The following is an 18,441-nucleotide window of genomic DNA, read 5'->3' on the forward strand; positions in this document are numbered from 1 at the left end:
CAAGTCTATGCCCCAACCAGTAATGCCAAAGAAGTTTAAGTTGAACAGTTTCATGAAGCCCTACAAGATTTTCTGGAACTAACACCAAAAAAAAAAAAAAAAAAGATGTCCTTTTCATTACAGGGGACTGGAATGCAAAAGTAGGAAGTCAAGGGATACCTGGAGTAACAGGCAAATTTGGCCTTGGAGTACAAAATGAAGCAAGGCAAAGGCCATCAGGGTTTTGCCAAGAGAAAACACTAGTCATAGCAAACATCCTCTTCCAATAACACAAGAGATGACTCTACACATGGACATCACCAAATGACCAATACTGAAATTAGATTGGTTACATTCTTTGCAGCCAAAGATGGAGAAGCTCTATACAGTCAGCAAAAACAAGACCTGGAGCTGATTGTGGCTCAGATCATGAACTCCTTGTTGTAAAATTCAGGCTTAAATTGAAGAAAGTAGTGGAAAAACACTAGATCATTCAGGTATGACCTAAATCAAATCCCTTATGACTATACCAGCTTCTCTGGTGGCTCAGATGGTAAAGAATCTACCTGCAATGTGGGAGACCCAGGTTCAATCTATGGGTCAAGAAGATCCCCTGGAGAAGGAAATGGCAACCCGCTGTAGTGTTCTTGCCTGGAAAATCCCATGGACAGAGGAGCCTGGTGGGGTACAGTTCCAATGGGTTTCAAAGAGTCAGACACGACTGAGCAAGTAACACTTTCACTTTATGATTATACAGTGGAGGTGACAAACAGATTCAAGGGTTAGATCTGATAGGGTGCCTGAAGAACTACGGATGGAGGTTCATATCACTGTATAGGAGGAGATGACCAAAGCCATCCCCAAGAAAAAGAAATGCAAGAAGGCAAAATGGTTATCTGAAGAGGCCTTACAAATAACTGAGAAAGTAAGAGAAGTGAAAGGTGAAAGACAAAGGGAAAAATATACACAACTGAATGCAGAGTTCCAAAGAACAGCAAGGAGAGATAAGAAAGCCTTTGTTAAGTGAACAATGCAAAGAAATAGAGGAAAACAATAGAATGGGAAAGACTATCTCTTCAAAAAAAATTAGAGACCAAGGGAATATTTCAAGCAAATATGGGCACAATAAAGGACAGAAATGGTATGGACTTAACAGAAGCAGAATATATTGAGATGAGGTGGCAAGAATACACAGAAGAACTGTATAAAAAAAAAAGCTCTTAATGACTTGGATAACCACAATGGTGTGATCATTCACCTAGGGCCAGACATCCTGGAATGTGAAGTCAAGTGGGCTTTAGGAAGCATTACTGTGAACAAAGCTAGTGGAGGTGATGAAATTCCAGCTGAGCTATTTCAAATCCTAAGAGATGATGCTGTGAAAGTACTGCACTCAACATGGCAGGAAATTTGGAAAACTCAGCAGTGGCCACAGGACTGGACAAGGTCAGTTTTCATTCCAATCCCAAAGAAGGGCAATGCCAAAGAATGCTCAAACTATCGCACAATTGCGCTCATTTCACATGCTAGCAATGTAATACTCAAAATCCTTCAAGCTAGGCTTCAACGGTATGTGAACCAAAAATTTCCAGATGTACAAGCTGGATTTAGAAAAGGCAGAGGAACCAGAAATCAAATTGCCAACATCCGCTGGATCATAAAAAAGCAAGGGAATTCCAGAAAAACATCTACTTCTGCTTCATTGACTATGCTAAAACCTTTGACTGTGCGGATCACAACAAACTGCAGAAAATTCTCAAAGAGATGGGAATATCAGACCTCCTTACGTGCCTCCTGAGAAACCTGTATGCAGGTCAAGAAGCAACAGTTAGAAACGGACATGGAACAATGGACTGGTTCAAAATTGGGAAAAGAGTAAGTCAAAGCTGTATATTGTCACCCTGCTTATTTAACTAATATGCAGAGTACATCATGAGAAATGCTGGGCTGGAAGAAGCACAAGCTGAAATCAAGATTGCCAGGAGAAATATCAATAACTTCAGATATGCAGATGACACCACCCTAGTGGCAGAAAGCAAACAGGAACTAAAGACCCTCTTAAGGAAGGTGAAAAAGGAGAGTAGAAAAGCTGGCTTAAAACTCAGCATTCAGAAAACTAAGATCATGGTATCCAGTTCCATTACTTCATGGCAAATAGATGGGGGAAAAATGTAAACAGTGATAGACTTTATTTTCTTGGGCTCCACAATCACTGTGGATGGTGACTGCAGCCATAAAATTAAAAGATGCTTACTCCTTGGAAGAAAAGCTATGACAAACCTAGACAGCATATTAAAAAGCAGAGACATCACTTTGCCAACAAACGTCGGTCTAGTCAAAGCTGTGGTTTTTCCAGTAGTCATGTATGGGAGTGAGAGTTGGACCATAAAGAAAGCTGCTGCTGCTAAGTCGCTTCAGTCGTGTCTGACTCTGTGCGACCCCATAGACGGCAGCCCACCAGGCTTCCCCGTCCCTGGGATTCTCCAGGCAAGAACACTGGAGTGGGTTGCCATTTCCTTCTCCAATGCATGAAAGTGAAAAGTGAAAGTGAAGTCGCTCAGTCATGTCTGACTCTAGTGACCCCATGGACTGCAGCCTACCAGGCTCCTCCGTCCATGGGATTTTCCAGGCAAAAGTACTGGAGTGGGGTGCCATTGCCTTCTCTGAAAGAAGGCTGAGCGCCAAAGAATTGATGCTTTTGAACTGTGCTGTTGGAGAAGACTCTGGAGAGTCCCTTGGACAGCAGGGTGATCCAACCAGTCAATCCTAAAAGAAATCAACCCTGAATATTCATTGGAAGGATTGATGCTGAAGTTGAAGATTCAATACTTTGACCACCTGATGGGAAGAGCCAACTCACTGGATAAGACCTTGATGCTGGGAAAGATTGAAGGCAAGAGGAGAAGGGGACGACAGAGGATGAGATGGTTGGATGGCAACACTGACATGAGTTTCAGCAAGCTCCAGGAGTTGGTGATGGACAGGGAAGCCTGGTGTGCTGCAGTCCACAGGGTTGCAAGGAGTCAGACATAACTGGGTGACTACAACAATAACTATTATTACTGAGGTCAACTTGAATCTACTTTCATATTAAATAATATGAATCATTCTGAGGTCAACTTGAATCTACTTTCATATTAAATAATACGAATCATTCCAGATTTTGATGCTCTATAAAAATTTCTTGCAATTCTTGTAACTGACCAATGTGTGTGTATGGCAGGAACTGAGGGCTCAGTCATCTATAAGAACCTTTTCAGGCCCAAAGTTCTGGGATAGAGGTGGTAAACAGGTAGCCCCACTGGCAAAGCCAGCCCACCAATGGATTTTATTTGGCTGATGCTCTGTGTATATGACACCCCACTCCAGTACTCTTGCCTGGAAAATCCCATGGACAGAGGAGCCTGGAAGGCTGCAGTCCATAGGGTCGCTGAGGGTCGGACACGACTGAGCGACTTCCCTTTCACTTTTCACTTTCATGCATTGGAGAAGGAAATGGCAACCCACTCCAGTGTTCTTGCCTGGAGAATCCCAGGGACAGGGGAGCTTGGTGGGCTGCCGTCTGTGGGGTCACACAGAGTCGGACACAACTGAAGTGATCTAGCAGCTTAACAGCTGTGTATATATGTTCATGTAAATTAGATGCAAATATTTAACATTGAATATTTCACATAAAAACCTAAATCTGCAGCTTCTGTTGCAATGTAGAAGTGTCTGGCAGCACTGGACCTGCGTTCTCCTCTGGAAACAATGGACAGAAGAGGGATAGCAACTCGCCCCCACCTCTCAGATGGGACATTTTCTCCAGTTCACCACACTCCCCACCATCCCCTACTGCCTTACACCCAGGCCTTCTCACACATTAACAGTACTTGGTTGGCTTTGATTGGCCCTTGGGTTTGCAACCACAGTCCTAGATGTCCCATAGTGGCTCTTCTCAGACAGAGGGCTTCTGCTGGGAGACACACTCTGGCCAAATTGATGTCTCAGTTTTTCAAATAAAACACATTCTATCTGACCCCAGTGCCTTTGCATATGCTGTAAACTCTTCCCCTCTTTTCTTCATTGTCTCTGCTGAAATAGCACTTCTTCTAAGAAGCTCTTTCCATTCTCCCAGTTAGAATCTCTCTGATTTACACATTCTCCTAGTTTCAAACATGTCTCATTCTTTGTCACTTTCAGTTTGTAATTACACATTTACTTGAGTGATTTGCTGGGAAAGATTGAAGACAAAAGGAGAAGGGGGTAAAAGAGGTTGAGATGGTTGGATAGCATCACCAACTCGATGAACACGAGCTTGAACAAACTCTGGGAGATAGTGAAGGACAGGGAAGCCTGGTGTGCTGCAGTACATGGGGCCGCAAAGAGCTGGACACAACTTAGTGACTGAACGACAATAATTTTTTTTTAAGTTTCTGAAAAGGTAGTTCCTTCACAGAATCAAACAGCAAATTCAAGCAGTACCAAAGGGAAGAATGTAATTATTGTTCTAGTGGCTGTCTTCCCTCTTGAGAAGAGGGGTCATGTTTATTTTGGATTCTTTCCTATATGCCAAGTATCACCAGTGGAACTGGCTCATTCAATCTGTTGAACAGTGAGTGAGGACAGGAGTGAGTGTAGGGGGACAAAGGAAGGAGGGTGTATTCGTTTCCCATTGCTCCTTTAACACATTACACAGACAGTGGCTTAAAACAACACAAATTGATTATTCTGCAGTTCTGGAGGGCAGAAGTCTGACATGGATTGTACTGAGCTAATACCAAGATGTCAGCAGGGTTGTGTTTCTTTCCAGGAACACCAGGGGAGAGTCTGTTTCTTTGCCTTTTCCAGAGTCTAGAAGCTGTTTTTATCTTTGGCTTCCTCCATCTTCAACGCCAGCAATGGTGGGTGAAGTTCTTCTCACACTGCATCTCCCTCTGACTCCCCAGATTTCTCCCTCTTCCACTGGTAAGGACCCTGCGATTACACTGGACTTGCCTGGATGGTGTAGACTCGCCCCTATTGTAAGGTCAGCTGATTAGCAACCTTAATGCCATGGCAACCTCCATTCTTCTCTGCCTCATCACCCGACACATTGACAAGTTCTGGGGATTAGGAGGTGGCAGTCTTTGAGGGGCCACTACAGGCACTTTCAGTGCACACTGTTTTACTGCAGTTCACAGATATCATGCTTTTCACAAATTAAAGATTTGTGGCAACCTGCACCAAGCATTTCTCCAACAGTATTTGTCCACTCCATACCTTTGTGCCACCTTTTGGTAATTCCTATGATATTTCAAACTGCTTCCCTTTCTATTTGTCATAGTGATCTGTGATCAGTGGTCTTTCATCTATTGCACAAAGATTACAACTCCCTGAAGGCTCAGATAATAGCTAAGATTTTTTTAGCAATGGGTATATTTTTTTTAATTAGAGGACAGTTACTTTACAATATGTGATGGTTTTTGCCATACATCAACATGAATCAGCATTAGGTATATATATGTCCCTTCTCTCTTGAACCCTTTCTAACCTCCCTGCCCATCCCACCTCTCTAGGTTGTCACAGAACATTGGCTTTGTGCTGCCTGCAGCATACAGCAGCCCCCACTGGCTACCTGTTTTACAGACGGTAATGTATATGTTTCAGTGCCGGCTATCTATTTTACAGATGGTAATGTACATGTTTCAGTGCTGGCTACCTATTTTACAGATGGTAATGTACATGTTTCAGTGCTATTCTCTCGTATCATTCCATCCTCTCCTTCCTTCACTGTGTCCAAAATGTCAGTGTCTCCTTTGCTGACCTGCAAGTAGGATCGTCAGTACTGTCTTTCTAGATTCCACATATATGCATTAATATATGATATTTGACTTTCCCTTTCTTACTTTCTTTCTGTTACTTACACTACTCTGTATAACAGGCTCTAGGTTCATCCACCTCATTAGAACTGACTCAAATGCGTTCCTTTTTATAGATGAGTAATATTCCAAGTGATGGGTATTTTTAAATCGAGGTGTATACAATGTTGTTCTTAGATATAACATTGTTGCACACTTAGCAGACTACAGTATAGTGTCAACATAACTTTGATATGTACTGAGAAACCAAAAAATTTGCATGACTTGCTTTACTCTAATATTTGCTTTATTGCAATAGTCTGGAGTAAGTCCATGCTGTCTCTGAGGAACACCTGTATTCTGCCCACCCCAGGAGAGATTTTCCTGAATACTGAAAATCCTCTGAATGATTCTAAACTGAATGTCTTCTGACTATGTATCCAGGTCTTCAAAAAAATAATGATACCGACCACCAAATACGGCACAATGTGGCTACTTGTGAAATTTTAGGGTAAAGTTTAACACAAGCCAAGACTTCCTCACTGATGGATATGCCTTCTATTTTCACAGAGCTATTACAGAATTACATGCAATTCTGTCTGTAAATTATTTAGTTCAGGGCCTGGCACACAGTGAATGCTCAATAAATGGTAGTTTTAAAGAGGGGGGCAGCGCAGAACAAGATGGTACCAGGTACCACCTGCAGTTTAGGGGTGCTGGCCTCAGCATCAGAGCGTTTGTACAACAAATGACCATCTGCGTTGTGCTGGGGATAGGATGGTACACGGAATATCAAACAAATCAAAAGGTCCCCATGGACCTTTTTCTTCAATAAGTTGGGTCTTAACTCAGAAAAGCAGAAGAAAAAGCAGCTCCACTTACGTGCAGAGAATGGACTGGTCCTCCCGATCTGAGAACAAAAACAAAAAAGAGCCACGAGTTAGAATCAGCTCTGAGTTGAGGGTCAGGACATGCTGCCGCCCAGGGCTCCCATTTAAGCTCACACACCCTGGCCCCTCTGGGGGTGACAAGGGGCCAGCTGAGCTCATTGCCCAGGGCATAGGGGACAAGGCCAAAGACAAGAGGGCAACAAAGCCCTGGAGGCAGCCCCAGAAAGATGCTGGAATCTGACCCATTCAGGAGGCAGTGAGCATCCCGGCCCCACCCGCTCGGAGTGGAGGGGGGTTCCCAGGAGACCCACTCTGTACAGATGAAGTCACAGACAGAACACCGACTTTGGATCCAGACAGACTGGGTTTCCTCTTGGCCACTTCCCAGCTCTGTGGCCTTGGGCGAATATTCTTAACCTCTCCAAGCCTCAGTTTCTTTATCTGGCAGTGGACATTTTTAGCTTGAAAATCCAGTATGCTTTCCCTCTTCTTCTGGCAAGAGCATCCTATGTTCCTTAAAGAGACATGTCCAGGGGACTTCCCTGGTGGTCCAGTGGTTAAGACTCTGAGCTTTCAATGCAAGGGGTGCAGGTTTAATCCCTGATCAGGGAACTATGATCCCATGTGCTGACAGAACAACAATAACAAAAAAGGAGACACGTCCCCTGTGCCACTCCACTCCCGTTATCAAGCACTGTCTTGGTGGGACTGACCCACAAGCTCTCCCAGCCAAGAGGCAACAGCATTTCCCAGGCTGCGTCAATCAGATTCTCTGAGCTAAAACTCTAACCTGGATCAAGGACGGAGAAGCTCAGCGGGTGGGCAGAGCCCTGAGGGGGCCTCACTTCCTGCCCCCCAGAGCCCAAGCAGCCCCAAGTTTCTGACATTTTCTGAAGCTGGCTCCCCACTCTTCCCACACATTTGTGAGCTCCCCAACACTCCTCCAGAAATTCCTTTCCTAGATAAGGTCTCTGTCGCTTACCACCAGAGAACCCTGGTGGGCGCAGAGGGCATCGTGAGACTACACGGGATTAAGCAGATGTTACTGATCACCTTTCACTCTTAAAGTGACCTCAGGAGGTGGAGCCAAGATCCCCTATGAGGGTCATGGGTAAGGTGACACACTCCAACCGTTGGTCAGTTAATCATAACCGAGAAAGAACATCCTCTGCTGGGCAATGCTGATGCAGCTTTTCTTAATTTCATTCCTGGCTCCAACCCCACCTTCATATCACTCAGCCTCTCCTGATCAAAGGTCTCCGTGGATCTAGGGACGTCTTCCTCAAGATCCCTTCTCAGAGTGATCTTTCCGATATGCTGAGCTACCCAATCGCTCTGCTCCTCAACACTCTTCCACTTTGAAAGTGTCTTAAAGTGTTAAACATAAATTTATCATATGACCCAGCTATTCCACTCCTAGAAATCTACCCAAGAGAAGAGAAACATGTGTCCCTATAAGACTAACACATGAATGCTCACAGCAGAGTTATCATACCAACTAAAAAGTAGAAACAACCCAACTGTTCCTCTGCTGGAGGATGGATAAATAAGATGTAGTCTATCCACCCAGTGAAATATTATTCAGTCATAAAAACAATGAAGTACTGATACAGATTACACCATGGATGACTCTCAAAAACATGATGTTAAGTAAGTCTGACACAGAAGGCTACATACATATTGTCTTATTCCACTTACATGAAATGTGCAGAAGAGGTAAATGCATAGAGATAGCAAGTAGATAAATTAGTGGTTGCTGAGGGCTGGAGTGGGGTGACTGCAAACAGGTATGAAAGGTCACTTGGGGGCTTGGAAACTGGATTGTGGTGATGCTTACATAAGTCAATTTACTAAAACTCACTGCATTTTACACTTACAGTGGGTGAATGTGGAGTATGCAAATTTTATCTTAAGTTGTTTTTAAACATGTGCATGTCCCCCAGGCCCCTTATGTGAGGCCCAGACTCCTGAACATGACATCCAAGACCTCCCATGACTGGCCCTGCCCACCTCCCCAGCTTCGGCATCTCTATGCCCTTCACTCTCAATTTCCAGCAACCCCACTCAGATAAACCCCCAATCACACTCCGTGCCTTTGTTCAGGCCATTCCTGCTGCCTAGCAGGTCTTTCTCCTCTCCTTTCCTGGCTACTTCCCTCAGTCTCAAAGATAATACCTCTTCCAAGAAGTCTTCCCCGTAGTGATGAATCCAGGAGGCAGCTTGGCTATAAGTCTCTGACAATACTCCTAAGCTATCACAGTAGTCAGCCTTGCTAGAGAGAAGAAGCCCCAGGAAGAGCCCCTAGTCTCCATCAAATAATCTGACTGCTGCCTCCATGCCCCCCTTGATAGGAATCCTAGAGCTGTCACTGGTTCCTGCCCATCACCAAGACACGCCTCCACTTCCACCGCCCCTGTGCTGCCTGAGCGCCCTGTCCCAGGCTGGCACTTTTGCTCCTTGTGTCTCTGCCCCCACAGAATTATAAATTACTCATAAGCAAAAACATCCAGATCTGGACCCCACTCCCCTCAGTTTCCGGGAAACTGAGGTCATGTCCTCAATCCCTAAGCCCCTGACACAGAGAAGGCACAGTTTGGCGAGCACTGAAAAAAGCCAACCCCAAACCCGAAGTCATGAGCTTCTTGATGGGAAAGTTCAACATACATGCGAGAAATTGACACCAGTGACTTCCCTGGTGGTCCAGTGGTTAAGAACCTGCCTCCAATGCAGGTGACTTGGGTTTGATCCCTGGTTGGGGAACTAAGATCCCCCATGTCACAGGGCAACTCAGCCTGCACACTGCGGCTAGAGACACCAAGTGCTGCAATGAAAGAGCCCTCGTGGGCCACAGCTGCCTGTAGGGGCTAGCTTTAGGGGGCCCGGGGAGGTTCCACTCAGGCAAGCTTGATCTCTGAGCCAAGGGCCAACAGGAGGTCCTTGCAGGGAGAAAGGCCACAGGAAGGAGGCAGCTGAGCCTTTGGCAGGAGAACTTTCCATCACCACAAAGTCCCATTTCTGGTCCAGCTGCACTGATTCCCATCAGGCCAACATGCTCTGCCTCCTGCCTCTGACTCTGACCTTGGGCTGATCCACAAATTTCAAGAAACAGCCATACCAGAAACCCTCACATGTGTGCCCAAGGACAAATGCTTAATTTGGTCACTGCAGCAATATCAGTCAAAGAAAAAGACTAGAAAGGAGTGATTTTGAGGTGGACAGACAATGGACTGTCTCCACCCATCTGCTTTCGGGACAGAGGTGGCCTTTCCAGCAGCCTTGGGAAACCTGAGCCCAGAAGACAAGAGATTGACAGGGTCCATGCCTGTCTGGAGGCTTTTCCTCCCAGGTCCCCAGGAGAGGAAGTGGCTCCAAGGGGAAGGCTTGGCAGCTGCCGGGGCAGCTCCATGCTGGGCGCTGCCAGGGGACCTCCGGCCTGAGACATTCCCATCGGAAACACACCACTCCAAGCGTGGGAAGCCAACTGTGTTGTGGTTAGTTAGGGGCAGGAGGGCTCGGTGTGCATATTGCTTGCTGACCTGTGCGGAGTCCAGGAGACCGACTTCCCAGGGCTTTCTAGCTGATTCCTTCCCTGAGCCTGAGTTCATGTCTGACATGAGGGAGCAGAGTTCTAAGAACATGCAAAGGAGTCCCCCAACCCAAGCTTTGCACATGCTGTTTCTTCTTCCCAGAGCACCATCTGTATTGCTTTTGAACCTGCCTTATCCATTCTTTATTTTTTTTTTACCCCAATGAGGTGAAAACCATATAAACATAAATTAAACCACGTAGAAGTGAACAACACAGCGGTAGGTTGTACCTTCACAAAGTCGTGCAACTCACACCTCTGTCTAGTTCCCAAACCTTCTCATCAACCCCCCAATAAAACCCCACATCCATTAAAGAGTCACTCTCCATCTCCTGCTCCCATTAACACCTGGCCCCACTGATCTGCTCTCTGTTTCTATGGATTCACCTATTCTGGACATTTAACACAAACACAAGTGGTCTTTTGTGTCTGGCTCCTTTCACTTAGCATGATGTATCTGAGGCTCATCCCTATGGTAACATGTATCTGAACTTCATTCCTTCTTATGCCTGAATCGTCCTCCATTGTGGGCAGATCTCATTTTGTGGTTCCACTCATCCATTGATGGGCATTTGGGTTGTTTCTAGCTTTTGGCTATTGTGAACACTGCTGCTATGAACATTCAAGTACAAGTTTTGTTTGAGCACCTGTTTTCAATTCTTTGGGTATATATTCTAATTGATTCTTGAAATGTCACCCTGAGAGTCACCTCCTCTATAATATTTTCTCTGACCCCATGCCTCCCTAGAGCTAAGCTGGAGGCCTTTCTACGATATGTCCCCTCCAGAGCTGCCATGAACAGTGGTGCAAGTCAGACACTGCATAACTATAAGGGGGAACCATTTACACTGGTCACTATAGATCTGTATATTTATTACAACCATCTTTCAACAGATGGAAGAAAACTGCGTTGAGAAAGGGGTAAAAGTAAAAGTGTTAGTCACTCAGTCGTGTCCAACTCTTTGCGACCCCATGGACTGTAGCCCACCAGGCTCCTCTGTCCATGGAATTCTCCAGGCAAGAATACTGGAGTGGGTTGTCATTCCCTTCTCCAGGGGATCTTGCTGACCGAGGGATCAAGCCTGGATCTCCTGCATTGCAGGTGGATCCTTTACCATCTGAGCCAAAACAGGGGGTACCTTTGTCTAATTCTATAAAGGTACCACCCAGTCTAGTGGTGACCCTAGCTCCACTAGTTCAAAGATTCCCTGCCTTGCAGCGCTTAACCTCATCATGATCATTGTTTCGCCTCAATACCTTTTAGAAGAAAGGATTAATCAGAATGGTAATGGACCATTTCCCTATGATACAACAGGCAGAATTTTTTTCATCTTAGTAAAAATTATGCTATTTTATATTATTTTTAATAGCCAAAGAGTACAAACAATACAAATGTCCATCAGTTGGTAAGTGGATAAACAAAATGTGGTCTATTTGTACAATGGAATATTACTCAGCCATAAAAAGGAACGGCACACTGATACAGGCTAAAACATGGATGAATCTTGAAGATATTATGTTATGTGAAAGAAGCCAGTCACAAAGGACCACATATTGTATCATTCATTCCATTTATTCTAAATGTGCAGAAGAGGCGAATCTATAGGGACAGAAAGTATCAACACTAGTGACAGTGTTGAACTAGGAGTGGGGAAGGGAATGACTGCAAGAGGGCACAAGATTTCCTTTGAGGATGACGGAAAGATACACTTAGATTTTGGTGATGGCTGTGTAACCTTGTAAATTCACCAATAACCAGTGAGTTGCGTTCTTAAAATGGATTAACTTATGTATATAAATTACACCAGAATAAAACTTTTTAAAAAACACAATGTTACTTTTACGCCATCTCTGAATCAAGAGATCTGATTGCTCAGATTATCACACGGAATCTGCTGAGCAATCTGATTGCTTAGATTATCACACGGAATCTATTCACTTTTCAACAGTTATGAAACTGTTTTTTTTCCTTAAATAAACATGAATTCTTTTTACTTAGATTACAAAATTAGTACACAACCACTGAAGAAAGCTTGGCAAATACAAAATCCCCCTAACCCGTGATGGTTAACATTTGGATATATCTTCATTATTTTTTATAGGAGTTTAGAGTAATTTACACAATTGACACCATACTATGGCATGGTTTTTTAGTTCTTTTCATTAACAGTGTTTCCTTCTTGGGCTTCCTTGGTGGCTCAGGTGGTAAAGAATCTGCCTGCAAGGCAGGAGACCCAGGTTCGACCCTTGGGTCGGGAAGATCCGCTAGAGAAGGGAATGGCCACTTACTCCAGCATTCTTGCGTGGGAAATCATATGGACAGAGGAGCCTGTGGACTACAGTCCATAGGGTCACAAAGAGTCAGAAACGACTGAGTGACTAGCTTTATACATTGACCATGTTGTACAGTCTTTATTACTGACATTAAATGGCCTTATAATAGTCCACAGAGAGGTTCCTGCTCTTTCTCCAACCTCATCTGGTTACTCCTCTCCCCCACTTACATCCCAGCCACACTGACCTTCTTGGCACTTTCGTAATACATCATACTCATTCCTGCTTCAGGGCCTTTGCACTATCTCCTCCTTTTGCCTCTAAAGCTCTTCCCCATTTCTTGATGTGACCAGATCCTTCTCACCTTTTATTTGTTGTGTAGTCACTCAGACATGTCTGACTCTTTGCGACCCCACGGACTATAGCCCACCAGGCTCCTCTGTCCATGGAATTCTCCAGGCAAGAAAACTGGAGTGGGTTTCCACTTCCTTCTCCAGGGGCTCTTACCGACTCGGAAATCAAACCTGGGTCTCCTGCACCGGCAAGCAGATTCTCTACTACTGAGCCACCGGGGAAGCCCTTCACTTTTCACACCCCAGTCCAAATATCATATCCTCAGACGGAGCCACTTTTGACCACTGCACACCCATAGCCATTACCCTCAGTTTCTCTTGATCCCATCTTCCTGTTTTATCTTCTCCTTAGCGGGGAAATAACATTATAATTTTGCACCTGGAATTATTTTTTGCTTACTCAACAGAACTGCTTTTAAAGCTTCTCCTACTAGCCCCTGAGCTCCTGAGGTTCAAAGGCTGTGCCTGATCCCGGGAGGCAGGGACAATGTGTGATACACAGTAGGTACTCAGGAAATGCTTAATGATTTGAATCAATCTCAAACAATCTTTTCTTCCCTCTCTCTTAATCTCTCTCAGAAGGGCAATTCCGATTGAAGCCACGGTGAGTGCTTCTTCCTATATTCACATACTCACTCAACAAACAAGTCCAGAGCGCCTACTCTGTGCCAGGCACTGGAAACACAGGGTTGACTACACCGACCTAGTCTTTGCTTTTGAAAGGCTTATGATCTGGTGCGAGGGTCAGACAGGCAAAGAACTGACTGCAAGACGTGGGCAAATTCCACAGTGCATATGTGCCCAAAGTGCTACTGAAGGTATAGCTGTTTTACCTTATTAAAAAATGTTTTTAAATATTTATTTATTTGGCTGCACCAGGTCTTAGTTGAGGCATGCAGGCTCTTACTTGTGGAATTGGGATCTAGTTTTCCTGAGGGAGCCAGTTTCCCTGACCAGGGATCGAACCTGGGACCCCTGCATCGGGAGCTCCTAGTTTTAGCCACTGGACCAGCAGGGACGTCCCAGTGTAGCTGTTTTAACATACCCTGAGAGGCAGGATATCCCAGCAGCTGTGGTGGCCACTGAGCTGCATGGAGAAGGATGTGTAGGAATCCCCAGGGGAGAAGCCACCAAGGAGGCGGAGCGTCCCATCAGGAGGGCCTGGACCTCGGCACCTCAGGGCCGGGAAAGGGCACAGCAGCAGAGACCAGATGGCCGGCGGACCGCATCCCAGCATCCCGCGCGCGGATTAGGCCCCGCCCCCTGCCCCAAACCTGGAGACCACCCGGTCTCACACTCCAGCTGCGGACACCTCGGTGTCCCCTCTGTCCCCTGGGCCTCGGGGTATGGCCTTGGATGAGCAGGTGTGCGGGGGAGTTCTCCAAGGACCGAGAGGGCTCTCCGCCGCCTCCCCCGCAGCAGGCCTGAGACTCCCAGGAGACGCCCAGCTCCCCACAGACCAGCTATTTCGGCCTGATCCCAACACCAGCTCTTGGTTTCTGGCTGGGGAAGCCAGAGGCCCGCGGGCTGACCATAAAAGGACAAAACCCAGCTGGGTCTGAGCGAGGCCTGGGCTGGCTTCTTCTCTCCCGCCTTCCCGTGCCAGGGTGCGTGGGATCAGGCGAGAGGGGGGTGGCCAAGCCCTGTCTCCCGCGGGGTCACCACTCCCCCTGACCTCCAGGCCCCTGGGGGTGAGGCCTGGCCTCCACAGCGCAGAAAGGTGGATCCCCACGAATGTCTGCCACCCTCCAAGGTAGACGCAGAAAGTTCCAGACACCTCCGCCCCCGCCTGGAGCTGACAGCCAACGCCCTGCCCCTGCCCTGCTGGGCACCACACTCTCCAGGCACCATCGGAATAAACCCACACAAGCACTGGGGCAGGTGCCATCCTTGTTGGGACAAGTGAGGAAACCAAGGCACAGAGAAGTGGGTGCATCTGTAGAGCCAGGATTCCAGCCCAGCTCAAAAGCGACGCCCTGTGTACACGCTGCTATATTAAAAATGGGTAACCAACAAGGACCTACTGTATAGCACGTGGAACTCTACCGGGTGTTATGTGTCAGCCTGGATGGGAGCCAGGGGTTTGGGGGAGAATGGATACATGTATATGTATGGCTGGGAACCTTATCTGTTCACCTCATGCTATCACAACATTGTTTGTTAATGGGCTATACCCTAATACAAAATAAAAAGTTTAAAAAATAAATAGCACCCCGGAGAAACAAAAGCGATGCCCTAAACCTCTCCTCTGTAGGTCCAGGCCTTCCTCTCTCCACCCTCCTGCCCCAGCAGCATGGGGAGGAACATTCTGGGTGAGCTGAGGTACTCTGAGAGCTTGTGCTGGACCCCAACAGGACTCTTCCAGACCCACATGAGGCAGATCTGGCCAGTGAAGTGGGCATGGGTTCATGACCAGTATTCTTCCAGTGGTCTCCTGGGCCTCGGCTCCAGCCTCCAGTCTCTGCATCCTACTCTCTACTCCAGCCCCACAGCCTCGTGCATTGCATCAACTCCTTTAAGCTCACGTTACTTCTCAAGGAGGCCTCCCTGTCCTCCCAGCTTAAGGAGATCCCAGGGTCTCCTGCCCTCCCCCCATAGCACATGTATTTGTGATTTGATTTGATTAATATCTACACCCCTCAGTAGACTGTGCCCCCCAACAACAGTTCCCTCACAGTGGGGCCTCAACACTTTTGGACAAAAAGGGGAAGGGGGAGCCAGATTTTCTCTGAGGCTGGGAGGACACAGTGGGAAGGCCAGAGCACTCAGACTCCAAGAGGAACAAGCCACCGCCAAGTGTCAGTCAGAGCCCCCCAGGTCCACTCCCCTCAGCATATCTGCTTTCCAACTCAGTATTTACTGGTTATTAAAAAATGATAATAATTCTCCTTAGCTCTCTCCCATCTGTGTGAGACACCATGGGCCGTCCATAAACATGTATCAGAATCAGATGATCCTTCTTCATTTCCTGCCAAAGAACGTGATCTTCTTGTGATAACTCAGAGGGCCAGCCAGACAGGGCCAGACAGATGGAGCCACCAGCACCCCTCGCCCTGCCAAGCCAGATGCTGAGCTGAAAGCAGAGGCAAAGTCTCCGTGAGGCAGAGAGGCAACTGGTCCCCTCCCTGGTTGGGGGGGGGGTGTTGCAGGAACACAGTCTCTGCAGCAAAATGTCTGGGAAATTACTTCTGGGCTCCACTTCTCGGGCAATTCAGAGCATCATCTTCCTTACCAAGAAGACAGGGATAAAAAGCCGCACTTTCCAAGGATGTGAAAAAGACGCAGGGAGATTGGACCCACAGAGAGCTTAGAAAGGGCCCAAGACCCATTCCAAAGCTCAATAACAAGAAATTATTGTCAACTTTATTATCACTGCTCCATCATCTCCATCCTCCATAGCAGTGAGCTTGTGAGGTGGTTATAGATGGCAGCAGGTCTGACTCAGGAGGACAGGCTATCAGGCCAAGTTCAACCCTTTCTAAGTATAAGGCCTAAGCCAGTCTCTTAGCTGGCAGCTCCATCTGTCTGGCCCTGTCTGGTTGGCCCTCTGAGTTATCACGAGCAGCCTCAGTCTCCTCATCTGTTAAAGGGGGCTGACAGCACTGCACTACCTACCACACCACACTGCCCCAGAGGGAAGATAAGAGTATCCAGTGAGGGACTTCCCTGGAGGTCCAGTGGTTAAGATTCCACCCTTCCAATGCAGGGCCAAGGTTCGATTCCTGGCTGGGGAAGTAAGATCCCACATGTCACAGGGCATGGCCAAAAATTTAAAAAAAAAACTATTGGCTTAAAAAAATCTTTTTAAAAATAAAAAGTGCTTCCAGCTTGGCTAAAGGAGATATCACCAGCTTTGACATTCAGCTCTGGAGCCAAGTGCCTTGGTGTTCTGAGCCTCATTGTCTTCAGTCTGTCACACGGAGAGTCTGTCCTGCAGGGGAGCGGCGAGGGCCAAGGGGCGCAGGATCTATGGGGCAGCGAGCTCAGTGCACACAGATGCCCTTCCTGTCTCTGCTGAGATACAGAACCTCCGGTTGAGCACGGGCCAGCCCCCCAAGGCCTGCTGACCCGGAAAGAAGGTTCAGACTGAGTGTGGGAATTTGCAAAGCAGAGAACGGAGTTTGGATCATTCTGCCCACCTCCCCACCCCCACAGACTTCTCCGAAGCTTAAAGAGGGTTCAGCCAAGAGCCTGAGCTGATAAAGGTCTAGCTATTTTTTTAATCCCCTTAAAGTGGCTGGTTAGTACTAATTAGGTGCGGACACAACACTTCCAGTGACAGGTCCTGAGGGCTCCTCTCATCCTCAGAGTGAAATCTCACCTGCCTTTCACACCCTCCCCCACCCCAGGGACCTACAGAGAAGAGGCTAGAGATCCAAACTGGCTTTTGTCAGGAAAGCTTTGCTGACGCTTTCCCCACACTCATCATGCTATAATTTGCTGAAGTCACTCACGCCAGCTTCTCAAGTGCTGAGCCCTCAACACTAACCCCCTGAGATGGCAGGAGACAGTCCTACAGGAGCAAACAGCCTTTAGCGGGGCAGGAGGGGCAGTGAAACAGCTCAGCATCACCTTGGTCCAGCAAGCCTGGGGCTTCAGAGTCTGATAAACCAAGTTCAAATCTGCTCTGACACTCCTGCGTCAAGTCACCTCCCCGAGCCTCAGTCTCCCCAGCAATAAAATGGGGCGAATGACAGCAGCTGGCTCCAGCACTGCATTGTCTAACCAGTCATGTTCTCCCACAGCAGTCATGTATGGATGTGAAAGTTGGGCCATAAAGAAGGCTGAACGCCGAAGAATTGATAACTTTTGTGCTGTGATGTTGGAGAAGACTCTTGAGAGGTCCCTTGGACTGCAAGGAGGTCAAACCAGTCAGTCCTAAAGGAAATCAATCCTGAATATTCATTAGAAGGACTGATGCTGAAGCTGAAGCTCCTTTGGCCACGTGGTGCAAAGATCTGACTCATTGGAAAAGACCCTGATGCTGGGAAAGACTGAAGGCAGGAGGAGAAGGGGACGACAGAGGATGAGATGGTTGGACGGCATCACTGACTCCATGGACAAGAGTTTGAGCAAGCTCTGGGAGATGGTGAAGGACAGAGAAGCCTGGCATGTTGTAATCCATGGGGTCGTGAAGAGGCAGACATGACTGAGGCAACTGAACAACAGCAACCAGTCATGTAAACATATGTCCATGAGTGAAGGAAGGGAGGGAGGGAAAAATAAATAAATGTTTAAAGGAGTCAGTATTTGCTGCTTCTTAAGAACTATCATGGTCAATGTCCTGGGAAAGTTTAAAACATTGTTGGCTTTCTTTACTTTATAGTTTAGGGTTGTTTTTATTCTGGATTACATACACAGGCACCATAATAGTTTCAAGGCTTCATTTTAAAGGTCCTAATCTGATCCCAGGTGGCTCAGTGGTAAAGAATCTGCCTACGAAGGCAGGAGACACAGCTTCAATCCCTGGGTCAGGAAGATCCCCTGGAGGAGGAAATGGCAACCCACTCAAGTGTTCTTGCCTGGAGAATCCCATGGAC

The 18,441-nt window shown here is 46.9% G+C and overlaps 1 protein-coding gene across 3 annotated transcripts in view; it reads right to left on the minus strand.

Moving 5' to 3' along the window:
- The window catches only part of MYH11 (myosin heavy chain 11), a 127,914-nt gene that overhangs the window by 72,558 nt on the left and 36,915 nt on the right, over positions 1-18,441 (minus strand). For all 3 annotated transcript variants that reach the window (XM_061401201.1, XM_061401200.1, XM_061401203.1), the window contains exon 4: positions 6,681-6,708. In XM_061401201.1, coding sequence (XP_061257185.1) covers positions 6,681-6,708 — 28 coding nt within the window. The remainder of the gene's footprint in view (positions 1-6,680; positions 6,709-18,441) is intronic.

Source organism: Bos javanicus, chromosome 25, assembly GCF_032452875.1.
Source record: "Bos javanicus breed banteng chromosome 25, ARS-OSU_banteng_1.0, whole genome shotgun sequence".
Lineage (NCBI taxonomy): Eukaryota > Metazoa > Chordata > Mammalia > Artiodactyla > Bovidae > Bos > Bos javanicus.